General features: G+C 38.4%; 1 protein-coding gene across 1 annotated transcript; it reads right to left on the bottom strand.

Annotated features, from left to right (window-relative positions):
- Positions 1-197: 197 nt before the first annotated feature.
- Positions 198-16,976, bottom strand: LOC103712530 (uncharacterized). Its single transcript, XM_008799080.6, has 5 exons — positions 16,262-16,976; positions 9,560-9,669; positions 9,107-9,478; positions 8,226-9,012; positions 198-704 (listed from the first exon to the last, which is right to left on the bottom strand). Exons 1-5 carry the CDS (start codon positions 16,509-16,511, stop codon positions 631-633), a joined length of 1,593 nt encoding a protein of 530 aa, XP_008797302.4. The 5' UTR covers positions 16,512-16,976; the 3' UTR covers positions 198-630.
- Between the last annotated feature and the right edge of the window lie 1,834 nt (positions 16,977-18,810).

Raw genomic sequence — 18,810 nt, 5'->3', positions numbered from 1 at the left:
CAATACAAACTGAACGTTGGATTTTTTTTCCAAGAGCATTAATACAAAAAGGTAAAGTATCATTTTACACTTCAGATAGTTGCTTATGAATGCCATCAGTCACACATCCAATAAGAGCGATATCATTGCAAAAACAAATCGCTTGAAGGACATATTATATGCATGCATGCATCAGCTAGCAACTCATGGAAGGTGGATTTTGCAATTCCAAGACAAGATCAGTGATTTTATATGTAATATTTGGTTGAGATATTTAACAATTGAACCATGAGGTTATTTTACAACAGAAGGGGGTTAAGAGAAAATTGCACTCCCAAATGCATCAACTGCCTATGAAGTGCTCCGGCCCTTCGGGGAGAACTTCTGTTGAGAGAGGAAGTCAAAAAGGCAAGCCACCTTCGCAGCTTCGACCCTGTCGAATATGCCGTCATTCATATCTACACTAGTTGAAATTTCCTCAGGCCCCCGCAAACCAACCATATATATCCTACCTAGCAGGGGGCCTCTCCATTTTCTAGCCCACAGTTCCACCAGCACCATGCATTCCTATCTGACCTCGAGATACTGCCAATGCTCTTGAGTCAGGCAATACAAGTTTATCAGGACGGTAACACATCATTACAGGCTGCATTACAAATGGAAGAACAAAAGTCCCAGCCACACAATCAGCCATATCTCTCTGTGGGAAGAGGCTACAGCATGAGCTGCGAAATCAAAACAGAGAAGGAAATCAGTTAATATTGAAAGTGCATGGAATTAATTTTCAGATAGAGCACGTAATAAAAAAGATAATTCAAAAGCAAACATAGAAATAAAATACGGACAAATCTCAAGGACACACAAGCAAGAGTTTTACATGAACAATATACAAGACAGACTTTTTAAAGTAAAATATTACAATGTTTACAGTCTATAGTCACTTGTTGGTCTAAATCTGCAGCATCATTCCGCTATTTGTAATATTAGAACTAAATTCTGCTTAGAAAACGGAAAATACAGGTAGTTTTTTGCAGTCCTGTCAAGTTATATTTCACTTTTCTTCAAGGCTGTGAAGGCAACCAGGCAAGTTAAGAAGCTCCTAGCTTGTGAAAAAGAACATGCAAACATGTACATCCCTATCTATAGCAACAAGTCTCATCCCTATCAAGTTGGGTCCATCAGGTGCATATTTGTGTATGACTATAAACAAGGATGCATATTTGTGTATGGTCCTTTAGAAGTCTTAAGATTATCCATCAGTACATAAACATGGATGCATATTTACGAAACATTAAATAACCATCATGATCATATGCCCACATGAAAAAAGGGAACTGAAAAAAGCTCCTTCGGTGGCAGTTGTTTAACTGCTGAAACCAGATTGCTCAATTAGCAAATAAGCGATTAAGCCATGTCCATGACTTCATGACTTCTTTGAACAATCATTTTATCAATGTCTGCATGCGATGCCATCACAAGCTTTTCTAAAGCCTATTTCACAATTACCATCCATGTTTTTTAAAGTTTATTTTTTGTCATCCACTACTTTCCAAACCCTTGGCAACAAGGCCAAGCACCTCTCCTTATTCAGGCCTCTATCTTCATTACATTAGTGCAAACCATCTCAATAAGTTTTTCATGACAGCCATTAATTTCGGCAATTCTTATACCCTCTCTTATGTATATGTCCTCAACCCATAATTCCTGGTTTTACCTCATCCATCTAGGCATTCTAAGTTCTAGAACACCCATTTTACATACTTGGACCCCTTTGCTGATGGACTATCTCAATCGTAGAAAAATTAGGGCCTTATTATAGTTTTATACACTTTCTCCATCAAGCATGTTATAATTATGATGCCAACATGAATACTAAATCCACCCAAACTAGTTTTCTTGGGTATTGTCTGTTCCCTATTCTTCTTTATGACAGATGAAAGATGATGAACTAATTGCACATCATCTCTCTCAGCCATCATTTTCAGCTGGGCTTTCATTTCTATGTCCACTATATTTTTTTAAAAAATGGTTTTCTTCTACTGATTTTTACACATTTCTGCTTCAAGGCTTTCCTTTATAATTTTCACATTTAGCACTCGATCCAATATTCGTATTATCAAACTATATCATTTGCAACTCACATTCATTAGAGTACCTTTTTATAAATACGAATAATAAGTTTGCCTGCAACAAATCCAAAGACATTACTTAGTCTTGACATTTTTGGTAAAATGGAGTTCATCTTAGCATTGACACAGGAAATCAAGGTCTTTAAGTACCCCAGTGTTGCATTTATATTAGCTTGCATCCCCAGATAATATATTTGGGAAGGGGACATGTGAAGGCTTGCAACCTTCCTAGGAAGGTTAGGAATCATCTCTCATGTTTACTTACAGAAATGGGTTAGTAAGAGGGGTTTTTAATTCCCAAAGCTTATTTAACCAAAAGTTACATAAGGCTTCAGTCAAGGTTCGCCATTCAGTACCGGACCCCATATCGGTACCACGCTGATAAAGTGTTGGTATGCCTATCATGGGGGTCAATCCAGCATATCGAGACTCAATCATCCTTTGTACCGAGTCTCAATTCAGTACTAGTATAGCACGGTATGGCCAGGTACGACAAACCATAAGTTTTAGTTGTAGCCATGGAGGTCCGACTCTAAACCAACCCAGGCACAAAAATCTCTACTGGCTTACTAGTCTTGTGGGACTCAAATGCTCAAGAACCAAGCCTTCAAGGATTAAGCATTGAGGGAAGGGACTCGACACATAAATAGATGAAAAAGTGGATGTGTTGTATAACATAAGCAACAAAGGAAAGTAAGGGTGCTCTGAAGTGGACTCTCCTGCTGGTGTTTGAAGCAAGGTCCATGGAACAGGTATTGGGCCTCATACCAGCCGGTGACTGATTCGGTGCAGTACGAGTCCATATTGTGCCATTTCAGAATGTACCGAACAAGGAGAGCAAGAAGGAGCAGGGGAGAGGGAGAAGGGAATAGAGGAAGGGGGGGGCAGGGAGGAAGACACTGGGAGGGAGGGGGGAAAGAGAGGGAGAGAAGGGAACACTACTGGAGAGGGGGGGAGAGGGAGCACCATTGCCTGGAGCCCTTTGACCGCCAACTCCGCAACGCGGTCGAGAGAGAGAGAGAGAGAAGTGAGCGCTACCAAAGAGGAGGAAGAGGAAGCACCTCTACCTGGAGCCCTTCGATCGCCAGCTCCGCGATATGGTCGAGAGAGAGAGGGGGAGGGGGACCTACCTTCTCGACAGCGACCGAAATCAAAAGAGAGCGCAGCCGAGCTAGGGCACAGAAAGATTTTTCGTCTTCGAGAGAGGTTAGGGGGAAGGGAAGATTATACGAGGCCGAACTATAGCGACCTACTAAACCATTTCAGATTGGCACCGGTTCCATTCAATATGAGCTGAACCACACAGTTCGGGTCGATCTGGCAATCATTGATTGGAACAATGCATTGTTGCCTATTGATTAGGCATCTAAAGTCCAATCTAACACAAACAATCAAAAGAGACTAGACATGCCTATTCCTTGTTGGCATGTCTTGAATGTAACAAAAGCGAGACTTGGGTTCATGATGGTTATTATCTAGTGCATGCAAACGTAAAGCAAAAATTACAGTAGTAAAGGAAAAAAAGTGAGGGAAAGAGAAGAAGTGCATAAACTTTACGTATCATCAATAACAACCACAGGTTTAGGGAAACATCTCATGCATTTACATTCTACTAGGGCATGTAGACTGCTAGAAAGTCTTTGGGCTCCTATTGATGCTTGGGAAGCACTAATACTTCAAAGTGCATTGACTCTGTATCCAAACATATAGGATACCTATAGTTGTCAGATACTTCCAAAAAACTTGTCGCCTACTCATATTAAGTATCCTATTTTTCAAAATTTATACAAAGATTCGGATACTTCTGAAATATGCACGAGATACTTTCTCATACCTGTAAGGATGTAGCAAAGGGCTTTTTTTTATTTTTTAATGACTGTCGACCTTGCAATGGTGAATAGTTAATTTTGGAGTATGGATTATGGTTTATCAATTTGGATGGCGATTAAATGATGGACTTTGTAGATATCAATGTTACTGCATAAAGTATGGGCTGTATTGCATTGCTAACACAACATACTATACATATTCCTTTTTGCATATACGTTAAAAAATATATATATTCATTCATTTTTATATCTTTGTATCCTATCCGATCCCTTTCAAGACTCATCATATTGGCATATCCATATCCTTGTGTCATAGCTTGATGCTCTAACAGTCTCCAAGAAGGGCTGTTTAGGCAACCGACACGCAATGTGGAAGGGAGAAGCTCTGTGGAGAGATCTTATGCAAAACTATGGTTGCCCACTTCCTAAGCATATTGATGATTTTTTGAGGTTTTTGTGCGTTCCTCGGTGGTAAATTAGGTTTGGAAGAGTGGGATCCTTTCATAATGAGCCAAATGGGCGATAGAAGGAACCCCTAGATTTTTGAGAGGTGTAGAAGCTACTCAAGGGATTATATGAAAAAAGGCTCTTCCTTGGCAAGTATATATAGGAAAATTATGATGTGATGGAAGGTTTGGATGAGAATGTTAGGATGTTAGTACATAATGATGGTTTGGATCATCAATGATATCAAGGGCAAAGGATATCCATGAATAGGTGTAAGTGTAGGCTTAAGATTTCTTAAAGATAGAGCATTGAGATGGGTGTAGACGAATGGCTTTATCTAGACTTGGTCAATTTGATTTCCAGTTTTGGGGATATTGGAGAAAAGCACATAAAGTTGACAGTTTTTTTTGGAGTATTTCCTTTGCCAAAATGGTGCTCTGCATGGGCCGAACACATGAAAAGACAATCTAGACACTTGTTGTATTAGATGGAAGAATCTTTAATAGATGAATATTCTAAGTTCGATTTTGATGAATTATGGGTGCAAGGAGCTATATGTATGATGTTTTGAGGGGCTAAGTGTCGCATATGTGTTGGTGGAGAGAAGATTTAGGTGGTTGAAGGGTTTTTAAATATTGCATCAAGGCGAGATTGAGAAATAGCATTTCATGTCCATGAATTGGTATGCTTTTGTTGAATGGGTGGTGAGCCATGCGGCACATAAGGATAAAAAGAAAATATTCTTCTTAGAACATAGTCTTTTACTGAGAATAAAGCTGTTAGTGTTTCTTGTGATGCATGGTATGGTGGGTAAGAAAGGATCTAGATGGTGTTGTGGACTCGCAGAAGAGAAGTGTAAAGGTGTTAATTAATACTTGTGGTTGGGTTGTATGGTATAAGTCCTACATAATGGGGATAGATGTGGCAATTTCAGCCTAAATAAGTGCCAACTACATCTGTATTACATCTGCTTAATTCAAGCACCTACAAGTTCAGTCAGGGAATGAAATTAAAAGGCGATAGGAAGATATTAAAGGGAAGAACAAAGAAGCTCGGCACAGAAATGTTGAAGTGAGGGGTTGGTAATGTGTGTTTAAAAAACATGGGGCAAATTCTGCATTTTAAGAGGTAATTTGAATATCACTCGTAAAGCAGTATGAAGTAGGATTAGTTTAAAGGTAAATAAAAAATTGGGGGTAGTTGGAATGTGACAGTAGTTTTACATATGCTAACTGAGTTGAAAGATATTTAAAAGTGACATAGTTATTGATAAAATGGAGGGGCGAGGGTAACTCACAAATGCACCCTGAGAATCACTATATAAAGGTCATGGGCGACCTTAAAACGAACAATTGCAATGTTAGACTTAGTGATTAAAGTAAATCACATAGTAAATCGAAAAACAGAACCATCAGGCATACATCTGTACAGAACAAAAACTTGACTCAAGTACCAGTCATGGATATAGAAGGCCAGAGAACAATCACTTATTGGCGTTAATAGCCTAGGAAGAAATTCTAAAAAATCCATAATTATTATAAGTTTTCAAATTTCACTTAGGACAAGTTTTCTGAGACATGGTAACAAACCCAAATCTGGAGTAAACAGTTGACTCCCTTATGCAATGACAATAGGTTTCCATGGTCATGCATCCATAAAAGTGCTCTGCAAAAACTGATCAAGGTTTGAGAAGTTAAAGATAGGATTCTGAATATCAAGGCATCATGCAAACAGGCGATGATAATCTCCACTTCAATAAACCAATATTTTTGGAGGAAAAAAAAAAAGGATGCTCGGTACACGAGGCTCCCACCACTATAGTCTATCGGGTTTGAGAAAGATCAAATGCACACAGCCTTACCCCTGCGTGTGGAGAGACTATTCCATGTGCCCATGTTATGATAGAGCAATCCTATCATTGCACCAAGGCCCACCCTCAAACCAAAAATTTGGAAGTAGTATGAAATTATTTGTTCCTCGTTATAACCCCATAACTTAAGATGCAGACTTTGGTTGCTGGCAAGTTTCTATAATTTAAAGCAGTTCCACAAAATGACAAGTCTGCCTCTCTCCTCCAGGCAAAAGGAAGGATATGATGGAAAAGATTCCTTAAAGATCAGCACAATGTGTTTTATCTCTTTGAATGATCCAAACTGACATCAAGAGATGACCTCATTAAAGTTAGCTCAAGAGAATATAATCAACTTTCAGCGCTCTTCTTAGACTGAAGCAGTAGTGAGCAAAGTCCTCACCCTGCTCAGTTTTCTTCCCAACTCTAGGTATATCATCAGTTGCCAGTCTGGGCAAAGAAAAGAAATATGATAGCTATAGAGGAGGTAATGCCAAAAGAATAGACTAGCCTCCACCAATTGAAATAATTGATGCTTTTCTTTTAGGTGGGGGGCTTTTATAATTAGTTCCCTGATTTAGGGAACAGTATAAACAGCCTTCAGAAATATATCTAATCAACACTGACAGTCGCAATTGATATCAGGAACCTGTTATAGTTATACTTGTTTTGGTTGAAATCAAGAACCTGTTATGGCTGTTCTTTAAATGCCACATCCACTTTCAAAGCAAACATTCATTCATGCCTTAACAAATTTCCACATTTACTCTTTCATTTGTGAATTTGATCAAATTCAATAGCTCTGCAGTTACCAATTCAAGAGAATTTTTTTAGTATCCTTCTTCAGATTGAAAAGATGACTGCAAAAGATTTGCATTGGCAGTGCTTCATAGTATGGCTTATAACATGGGTGGAGCTGCTGAAGTTGAAGATACCTTTAAAGCACCTAGGGCAAATCAAACTCTAATCCTATAAACAACTAAAGATAACAAAATTAAGTGACAGTAGGAAAAATTAGCTTGGCAAGTAATTCAAACATATCCATTGCAGACCCTTACAAAACACTGCTATAGAGCCCTGGAAACAAGACAACAACATGAAGTAAACATAGGATCACCCTGTCATCATCTAAAAGCACAATATTCTAGTCATGAAAACAATGAAATTACAATCAACATGCCTGCATGCCTTCTATAATTAAATGAATATTGAATATATGCATGGTTCTTGATTTAAAGAAAAGAAGAAATCTTAATAATGAGTAAAATCTAAGGATCATTCTACATCAGTTCTTGCTATTGAGCCAATCTTAACAGAATCTAGAAGATATGTGGGGATCACTTTAGGAGACCCTGCATCACTACCAACGCATCATTTTAGCATGGAATGTTAGAGTTTAACCTCATTTCCATTATATATAAATTTCAAAAGAAGAAAGCTTAATAGGACTTGCAAATGTGCAAGAAAAAATTAAAAAGAAGTCACCTACTCATATTTATACCTAATCATGGCTGAGCTTCATAAGATACCTAGAAAACTAAGAATAACAACACTGGCCCTTTTTTTTGCAAAAAACTTCTGATCAACAACTTCAATTCACCAAATCATTTATCATTCTGCAGTTAAGAAGTTTCTGGTTGGCAATAAGAAAACACTATGAAACTTGTTTTAAGATAGAAATAAACACGGATAAAAGACTTATGCCATCAACACTCAAATAAGTGTGAAGCGAAAAAGGATCAAACATGTATAACTAGTTTAACTGGTTATCATGCCATTTCTGAAATGTTGATTTTCAAGCTTTCACATGTGAACACTAGATGGGACATCAAGACAACCACTTTACATGAAACATGTAACTATCATTGTTCATAGAAAATCAATGTAAAGAATTACCAAGAAATTAATGCAAATGGAGTGTGGAGCCTCTCTAAACAAACTCCTCTATAATTATATTAACAATATGTCAACTAATTAGTAGGAATAACTCACATGTTGAAGATGAAGAGACCGGAGAAAGCATAGAAACTGGTGATGTTAGAGCCATGCCACTTCCATTGCCTTTCACTGGACTGGTTCCATAGGCGACTGCAGGTGATGATGGTGAAAGATTTGGGGCCAACTGGGAAACTGGTCCCAGTTGTTTGTGTTGTGGAGGAATGGCTGAGTAAGGTGAATGTTCTGAAGGAACAGGCGCATAAGCATGATTTCCTGGAAAAGTTTTAGGAGGAAGTGATGGCGGACGGCATGGCTCCCTTTCAGGAGATGGAGCAGAATTTGTCATTGAAGGTCCAGGTGAAACCAAAGATAGAAATGGTGGTTGAGGGCCATTTTCAGGGGCGGGTGCATATGACATTGGACTTTCGGATGGTGACAAAGCATCACAATTGAAACATGGGTACGGGTGATGGTGATTAGTTGACGGAGAAGGAGCATGAGAAGGAGAGAGAGTGGGGTTGGAAGAAATTGGTGCCGTATGTGGAATATCCTCAGATGGAGATGGGGAAGGTGCCAAGGAAGGAGATGGAGATGAACTAGGGGCTAGAGATGAGATCGAATGCTGGAGGTATGATGACAATCGCACTTCCTTTACTTTGCCAAAAACAGAGTGATTGAGGCCAAGATTTTTTGCATGATGCCCACTGATGACCTGAGCTAGTTGTTTGAGTCTATATGGCAAAAGACTGCTCATCCCAACATCCGACAAAACTGAAGCCTGAACAGTAACTGGTGGTGCCACAGTTGAACCATGCACATTTGTCAGCTGTACATACACAATCTGCGAGCATGAAAAGATGTTAAAATGTTTTGTTGCACATATATAACAGAAATTGCAGAAGTTATACAATAAGTATTGGTTATAGGATGGGCACCTCATCAGTTCTCAGATCCAACCCATACTTCAGCTGATAATTCAACTGATCAAGATTCTTCTGGATCTGCACAATGGAATTATTTAATGTGAAGTTAAATAGGACTTGGGTTCTCTCCCAGATAGAAGCTGTTTGCGTCGGAAACACAGTGATCCCTCCAGGAAACTTCAAAAGTTCAAAAGAAGACGGATGCCCAAAAAGTGATAGTGTCAAAGATAGATTCAATTGTTGGAGGACCAACTCTACCAAAGATGATTTCAACACACTTAAGGCAGGCGAACTAATTAAGGGATATCTTGAATCAGGAAGAACACCAAATACTACATAAGTAGAGTTTGCTGGAGCCAAAGAGTGCATGGAAACAATTGAAACCTGTTGCAATAATTCAATTCAATGATGTTAAGCATTCTTGCAAAAATAGATGAAAACCATGGACACAACATAACATCACACCTTAGTATTTGGTACTCCTATTTCCTCATAAATGTCATATTCCAGTCTTTCACTTTCATCAGCAAGCAGTGAAATTGGCTTTTGCAAAATGAAGCTGGCCTGGATTTTAGCTGACAAGAGAAAGGAGTAAGATTTGCATTAAATAAATAATTCAATATTTTCTTCCAAGTTCAAGTGACAGAAGCAATTAAAATAAATAACTAAATAGGAACATATAAAGTACACGAATATGTGTATATGTGCTAATGTTGGGTGGGGGAAAATGCCACATGATCAATTCATCAACAATAAATGGTAATGTGCAAAGAATACTAGACATGCATAAGCCAGTCATTTAGTTTTAACTTTCTTTTCCTAGGGCATCATGTGAAAATTTGTGTTCTTCAGTCAAACATGATTAGAACAAGCCCACAATATATCATCACACAGATAACTATCCACTATTAGATCTCTATCAAGTATCAACTAAAAGAAATTTCACTTTACTGGAAAATCAAGAAACTAATTGGATATAATCTTTTTAGCTACTAACCTCAAGGTGAAGTTATTGGATACCACACTTCTGTGTATCCCATTTGACTAATACAAATATCCTGTGGTGTGCATACAGTTTATGTGGTATATCAAAAGCTAAATCACATTTGTGCTACTTTGAGTCACTACCCCAAGGATCACTTACAATATCATTTAAGCAATCAACTATCCTCCAATTACACTAATATATAAATGTCCTCAATTTCCTAAAATACCTACTAACCATGTATATTTTCTATATATTAAACCAAGGACTAAGTGCACTAAGCCAACTGCTATCCAAAACTAAGTTCTATCCCACCAGCTTAATCACCAAAGACAAACAAGGCAAGATGGTCGTTAATCACCTATCATCAAACAACAACTTATGCAATCCATGCATCTGCTTTTATGATACATAATAGAACAAGATGAGAACAAGGGCATGACATCTAAAATAAAGGGCGGAAATACCTTAAACCACCCAACAGATCATGGTACCTCGTGAATGCTGAAGATAATAAGAAAATGAAAACATAATGGAGAAACTGTTTCAAGAAGTGGTCTACACAGCCTCATAAACGTATGTGAGCTCCTAACCGCCTGCATATGATCTAGGTCACCTTTTTTACACTGACAAGTTGCATAGTGGAAGACCCAAGCGGCCCACATAAGTCCGATACGCGGCCCTACACCTCCTCTATAACTTTACATATTTTTATTTCAGCAGTTCCGACAGTTTCAGAATCTGATCCAGCATCAGCAATTTTGAGCCAAAAAATTCTGAAAATTATAAAAATATTAGAAAAATAAAGAAAAGTATAACGAGCAGGAGAAAAATGAGATGTCATTTAAAAATATGTTGTATTTCTTGGAAACTATTTTTAAAAAAATAATAAAAAAGACAGATACCATGTTTTGTATCACTCTAGTGTGTAATATATCATTCATCACTTGATGACAACCTAACACAATAAGGGACTGTTCAGTTATCCAGCTTTGTGAAGGTTGTTTTCCTAAAACCAAATTCTGTTGAAAAGGTAAAATAATACAAGGAAAACTTGTACTGATTATTTATTATTCGGCTATCTAATGATAGTATAAGAACTAACCTGAATTAATATAGTTTCAATCTAAAACAGAAAGTGAACAACCCTAAGATATGTGGAGAATACCAGTGGCGTATGCATGCTCAAGATTAGTCATATTTGTCTATGTATATTCATCATTTTATGAAAACAATTTCTTTCACATATTTCTACCTTCAATTGATTGCTTTAACAAATGTTGTCATAATTTCTAGAGGCTACAAGAATTCACTATTTAATCACGAGGAGGGTTTAAGCGTGTAGATGCATGATATTATCAAGAACTGGGTATTTAGGAGGATGGGAGGGGTCAGCTCTAGCATAAGTAGTATAAGCGGAGGACACTAAAGTAATTGGCAGGGAAGGCATTGAAAGTGAGTGTGCATGTGTGTGGGTGTGTGTGTGTTTGTAACACACACACACGCACACGCACGCACGCGCGCACACACACACACACACACACACACACACACACACACACACACACACACACAGAGAGAGAGAGAGAGAGAGATTTAAAAGATCTGGTAGCTGTTGAAAACCATTCGATGTTACAAATCTACATTTGTCAAAGCGGAAGGAGAAAATGGGTGGCCAGATCAAGTATAATCCCGCTTCATTTAAAAACAGGGTTTCTTAGGGCTTTCATAAAACAGTATTAATTAAAACAAATTTTGGTATCTCATACATGCTTTCACAAAAAATATTAGAAATTGGTATCAGAACTGTCTATTTTGGTAAAGTCAACTAACCAAATATCCCTTGAAATTCTAAACATATTCAAGCCTAGGATGGCTAAATCTGCCCGCAAAAAATCATTTCTTTATATTCCCATTGACCTGATATAACAGCACCTTTGATTCTAAACCTGCCAATTTCGAGTTTAGTCTTTGTAAAAATGGCTTAGAATCTGCAGATTTGAAGACATGACAAAAGAGAAATAAATTTACTCTCATAAGACAGTTTCCACTGAAATTCCAAAACCAACCCATTTTCAGATCGGCTCCAACTGAAACCAAAACATTACAGGTTGAGTTTAGAAATTTTGCCTTTCGATCCATGCCACTAACATGTTGGCAAGCATCTATAGCTCTCTTCGATAATTGTGGCTTCCACAAAAATTATGATGAAATATAAGTTTCACTAAGATAAAAGACTAAAATAAGTATTTACAAAAAGGTATAGGGGTTTTATATGTTTTGCTTTTAGTGAAAAAATAAAAAAAGACAGTCCATCCTTCTTATGGACCACGACTCTCATTACAATAATATACAACTAAGTGCACAAGCTCTAGATAATTTAACAAACCAAATATAAATGTCACATCTTGACAAATTAATATGGCGGACATTTATATCATAAAGCCATACAAATATCACAAGAGGCAAGCTAGAAGCACCCATGCATATAGGTCTAACAAACCACCACGTGCCTATAGCTTGGCACATCTCACCTACCCTTATGTTGCCTTATTGCAACTCTAACTAATGCCTTTTGTATTGCCATGGTTCCCGAATATTAATAAATAAAAAGAAAAGAAAAGTGATCTCTATCTCCCGCTAGAGAGGATTAAGGAGACAATGTTTGTTGACCGTAGGTGAGGTGGTAACAGCTCGAGGCATGGAGGAGTCCAACAGAGAGACAATGGCAATGATTGGGGTCCATAGTTAGTCTCCTTGTCTCTCTGGTCATGATCAAACCTAGTCCTTCCATATGCAATGTGAATGGAAATCAAACAAAGGGAGTTCTTAGCACCAAGTAGACAAATGCTAATGCCACTTTTCTCTGCTTGAGAAAAACGATTACCATGATGATTTTCATTGGCACCCCTTACACCTCTTTATCCAGTTGGTTATCCATGCCACCTACTGACTTCATGCAGCTAGGAGTATAACTCCAACTATTTCACCTTCTTTTGAGGGTATTTCACCAACTATTCATGATGCTAGAGTGCAAGGTGTGGCGGTGGAAGGCAAAGCAGTAGTCAAAGAAGACATGGGAATGGACAGAATGGTGAGCATGGTCAAGCCACAGAAGCCCGCCATAACGGGCCACGAAAGCCCGTCATAACGGGCCATGGACGCACGGTGGCAGTGAGCATAGTCGAGCTGACATGCACACTGCTGGTGGGTGAAACAATTCATTGGTGCAGACCCTGAAACAGTATTTCATGCCATTTGTTTGCTTGTTTAAGTGCGCGTATGTATTTTAGACCTACTTACACGAGTAGGTTTAGCACGCCTTATATTACAATACATGCATGTGCATAAGTTGCTCTGTAAAATAAAATTTTTGATCAAAACATACATCGCAGTATACCAAGCCTGCTAAGGACTAGACTATCACATGCATAAATACATCATAAACTCTGCTAATAAAGCACTTCCTCTATCTAGTTCAAGTTCCACATTCAACATTCAATGCTTTTAAATAATGAAATTTTCTTGCATTTTAATGTTAATCCATGCCATATCTGTCAAATTTATATAACTTTCATTATGATTTGGTTATGGTTCACATGTAATTCATCACGTGATGCACCTTCAACTTGGAGAAACAATGATTTAGTAAAATCTAGCTTTACAATGAGTTTTACCTGCGTAAGTATTCTAAAATAAAAATACGGATTCTCCTTTTACTAAGTGTCCCTTTCTCTTACAATACCTCTTTGTCACAATAAGAAGAATTCATTTTAGTGTTTCCAAAATTTCTTTTCTCATCAATCACTTTCTTGCATTAAAATAAAGCAAGGTCCTATGGCAAAATAGGTGTAAAGAAAGAAAATGGGACAGAATATGAATGCTTAAGGCATGATAATAAGGTATAACCATGGTTTGCTGTACCGGCCCGAATCGGATAGTATGAAGTATACCGTACCGTACTGGTTTAGTACTAATACTCGGTATGGATGGCGTGGACCCTTGGTATGCTGAAAAAATTCCATACCATACCGACACAGTGCTAATGTAGCACCAGTACAATATCTGGTATCGAGACAGCGAACCTTGGGTATAACAATAAGCTATGAGTTTTCCACAAATTTATACAGGTGTAAATCAAAATAAAATGGACTTTATCAAAACAATTGTCATAGAACAGGATCACATGAACAAAAGTATTTCACTTAAGAAATAGGAGACAATAAAAAAATAAATAACAAGATAATCAAAGATTAAAGTTAAAACTGAATCCACAATTATGAATCTTGTAGCCAATATGTTGTATCTTTCATATTGTAAGACCTGCCTTTCATGCAAAAAGCAATAATCCTGTCTCATGACAACTTCAACTCAATCTATCATACAATTGACTTTCACACACTCAGTTTAATTTCAGTTTATCTTTGGAGATTTCCTTCATTGTCCTGGAATGAGCTATAGGCCATTAAATCTCAACTATGGAATTGGGATAGGCAAAATGTGTAATAGGCATAGCAACCAATGCAATCGATTATTAAGTTCAAAGCAAAAATGCAGAACTATGGGATAGTGGGGCATGGAGAGGAGTGGGGCATTACTTATCTCCCCGTCTCTTTATCTCTCTTTGTATCTCTCTCAACCAAGCAATGATGAGGCTAAAGGTAGCCATGTGTACACAAGAACATGCTTGAGAGCATAGAATAGAGGCGGTTGAGTCCACACTGTTTGGAGAGTCAGAGTGCATGAGAGATCGGGTAGGGGGAAGATGCTCCATTTGTTGGCCAGACCAGATTTACAGGGGCCTGGGACAAGGTACTTTGTTGTGTTGCTGAGGACGGAGTTGAAGGACCTAAGGACAAGTTGCCTAAGTGGGTGGCCAAGGTCAGAGCAACTTGTTCAGTGACTTCAGTCAGCTACTCTTCCTCTCTTCTTCGTTTTGTTCCATCCAGCTCCATGACTGACGTATTTATCTACCTCCCACTCTAGATCTCTCCCCTTCTTACCTCTTCCTCATCTAGTTAGTTTTGCACTGGTCAATTCCATGAGTCTCTCTTTATCTCCCTCAATCTCACTTATTGGCCACAGCCACATGAACCCCGACTTAGACCTCACTGGCCTCCTCGCCTCCTGCTGCACTGATCTTACCATCACCTCCACATCTCTCCCTTTCCCTTTTCCAACACCACAAGCTTAGGAAAGGCAGGGAGCAAAGCAGCATTTAGGTCAGAGTGGCAGAAAACTGACTGAACATGCAAGAAGTTTGTGGATGGAAAAGCTTATCGCACTTCCATATCAAATCCATCGCCAAACCTTCTACAAATAACCACATCTTTTGCATATATTACAAGTACAAAGATTCTGTTGACTAGTATCTCTGATTACCACTAGTTAAAGTGTTCTATCTCGGCCAACAAACAAAAGGAGGTACTAAAGAAAATATCTTAACTTAGACTGAACAGTCAACACTATTGTCCAGGAGCTTTTTCTAATGATCTAAAATAACAAAGTCCATTCTCAAATGCAGTACAAGCAAATTACTTCAAAAACATGGGCTCAAAAGCTAAAAATTTCCTCCAATCCTTCTCCATTGCATTATATATACTATTTTAGCCCCTTTTATAAGGAAGAAAGATAATGAATGCAGAAGGAAACCATGTGACCAGCTCGCTAAACATGCCCAGAACAAGTACTTCGCCACACGGAAAGAAACAGGAGGCATCGGAGCCAACAGGTCAAACCTATCAATTACAAGAGAAACCCAGTACACTCCTGATGTTCTCTTCCAAATATAGCGGGGTAAGAGCAGCTTGTCCACAACTAACTAGAAAAATTGCCAATAGCAGGAGCAATTCAGATAATTCAGCACCAGTATATCATCCACCTTCATCTAACACTCATGCAGTGATCATTTACGCGGAATTTGCACCAACGCACCGTTCAATAAACCAAATTTCCAACCACAAAACGAAAAATGGCAGAAAACCCACAAAAATCAGAGTAAAAACCTCGAGGAAATTCCGGCTAATGCAATTAAGAAACCCAAAATCCCTAATCCCCCAAACAGAAACCCCACCAAGATTACAGATTGCCATTTTATTTTTTTCCCAAAAGAAGCCCAAAGAACACCAAATTTAAGAGAGAATCAAGGAGGAGGGGAAGGAGGAGCCAAGAAGGAATCTTACCTGAGGCGCTATCGGGGTCGCTGGGGACGAAGCCAGATCGGAGGGAATGGAAGGGCGGCAGCCAGAAGATGGCGGGGAGGAGCACGCAGGCGCTGAGGAGCAACACGACGGCGCACCTCAGGGTGAAGGCCTTCCCGATCGTGGCAAGGGCAGGGGCGCAGGGACAGAGGAGGTCGAGTCCGCCGCCACGTCCGCCGCCGCCGGCCCCGTCCTCCGGGATATCGAGCTGGACTTCCTCGGGCTTCCCCATTTAGCGCGCATCGGACGCCCCTTGAACTGCTTCTCGGATCCAATCGACGGTAAGAACTGGAGGCGCTGCTAATGCCGCTGTCGGAGATATGGGGAGGAGATGGGAGGGAAGGAGGGGGGATGGAGTGGGGAAAAGAGGAAGAGGAACCGCCGCCAGTTTCCACGGTGACTGAGGTTGCCTTTTTTTTTTTTTTTTTGGTTCTCTCTTTTCTCTTTCTGGAAATGGGATGCAGGGAAATGGACAGCGCATCAAGTTTTTCTATAAACAAATAAAAAATCTTCTCTGGAAGAAAAGCGTCGGGTATTATAACACGGATTATTTTTTTGGTAACTAGCTGTAAGCGACCTTACTTTCCACTTTTATCACAACCAAGTTCTAGAACTCCCTATTTCGTCCAACCTTAAGCAACCCTCCCTCCTCTCTTCTTATCGCATCCTGCGCGTATCTTCCTCTTTCGAATCACTGCGCGTATCAACCTTAAGCAACTCTCTATTCTCTTTTTATATATTTTTCTTTCACGTCTGATTTCTCTTATAGCCTTACATGCAGTGGTGGTTCTGTAATCTAGTCTAAAATAATCAAGAATCATAACCTAAAACTATTTTTGGAAGCATAGTAAGTTAACCTGAATAAATAAATAAATAAATTTACTTCCACTGTTCTCTATTTCAAAATAAATTTATTTTATTCTTCTGAAAAATAGTTTAACTCATGTGGTCCAATAAGTATGCGGTGAAAAAGAATAAAATAAATAGATCAGCTAACTTTTACACCTTTTTATTTCACTTCCAAATGCAGTACCAAAAAATTTTATAAGTAATTCAGGTTTGGACTAGTTATGACCATCCTGGTCATAAATGGATGATAGGTAATCATGGATTGAATAAAACATTAAAATCTACTCAGAAATCTCTAAAATACTAGTATAGTTTGGTGAGTTATAGCTTCATAAAGAAGGATTAGAGTGGTTAATAATTGTGTAATTAATGACTAAAAAAATAGGATATATTGAAGAGAAAAATGAAGGGGATATCATATTTAGGATTTACTATCTTTACTTATCTCCTCTAATTTCTTCTCTCATTTTTTTTACTTTATTTGGATGCCCAACTTTAGATTCCCCATTTTGTCCTATTTTATGTTCATTTCCTATGACATATAATTGACAAAAAAAAGCTTAATTGAATTCACAAATTGGGCAGGGTCCATACAAAAATAAATAGATATGGTTTTTATATTTTTCAACTTAATTGTAAATGAATTGGATCCAAGGTCGGGCAAGTTTTGACCGATATAGACTTGGCTTGACCTATTATCAACCTTAGCTAGCATGTCAAAGATCCAAGTGCATCGGTGAGGTTTTAGATGCTGTCTTAGCAATTCCATGTAGACTCCACGCATGGAACTCTAATTTTGTAAAAATTTTATGTAAACCTTTTATTTTGGAGGAAAGAAAGTAATAAGTATATGTAAAAAAGGATGTAAATTTACATGACAGGGCTTCACACATGCTAGAGAATTACACGCTACTTCTTGAGATTGGAGTTAAATAGAATATAATTTTAGATACTACGCAAGTGCACTTTAGTTAGATGGAACATAATTATGGAGGCTACGGTTGAGCAAGTGTAGGGCTCCTCGCAGAAAAAAAATCTCCAAGGCATCCTTTGCTTGAAGTGCTCTCCTTTTCCCACAACTACTCATCTGATCCTCTCAATGCCTCACTCTTCTCCAATACCTCCCTTGGCAATGGCCAGCTTACCTACGACACCTAGTAAGGCTAGAACGTACTCGAGCACATTTAATCCCACATACTTTTTAATGACAATGGATAGAAAGAAATATATAGATAGATAGATAGATAGATGTATACGTATATGTGTGTGTGTGTATATACACGTATGTATATATGTACATGAATTGAGCGCCAAGATTTTGACATGGTTTGAAGATATTATCTAGACTTCAAGAGATATGGAGATTCTTTTAGATAATATAATTAAGAAGCCATTTGCATGGCTTGATCTTGGGGAGTATGGTGATTGAACCGGTGGTCAGGGCTGGAAACTCATCTTTCAAAGATAGACATGATAAAGATTGATTTTTCTGGTACAAAGACATGATAAAGATTATCGGATGCCAATGTATTGCTTTTGGTACATGAAATAATGTTTTGAGACTTGCACCCGTTAACCCTGTTATCTAGTCATGCCAATGTATTGCTTTTGGTATGCCATGTAATAAATCCAATGAATTGTACCAATTCTAATGGTGGAACAAGGAACCAATTAATAGGATG

This window comes from Phoenix dactylifera, chromosome 15 (genome assembly GCF_051530095.1).
Source record: "Phoenix dactylifera cultivar Ajwa chromosome 15, Ajwa_hap1_PhDact_Kaust_v1.1, whole genome shotgun sequence".
NCBI lineage: Eukaryota > Viridiplantae > Streptophyta > Magnoliopsida > Arecales > Arecaceae > Phoenix > Phoenix dactylifera.
Note: the sequence above shows the minus strand (reverse complement) of the source record. Positions and strands in the feature narration are given on the sequence as shown.

What these genes read in the sequence shown, in the direction of transcription:
- LOC103712530 (XM_008799080.6), bottom strand. Translation starts at nt 16,511, where the DNA reads ATGGGGAAGCCCGAGGAAGTCCAGCTCGATATCCCGGAGGACGGGGCC. An exon ending in TAGGAGTACCAAATACTAAG is followed by an intron (nt 9,479 to 9,559) that starts GTGTGATGTTAT and finishes TTATTGCAACAG; the next exon opens with GTTTCAATTGTTTCCATGCA. An exon ending in GGTCTCTTCATCTTCAACAT is followed by an intron (nt 705 to 8,225) that starts GTGAGTTATTCC and finishes TTGATTTCGCAG; the next exon opens with CTCATGCTGTAGCCTCTTCC.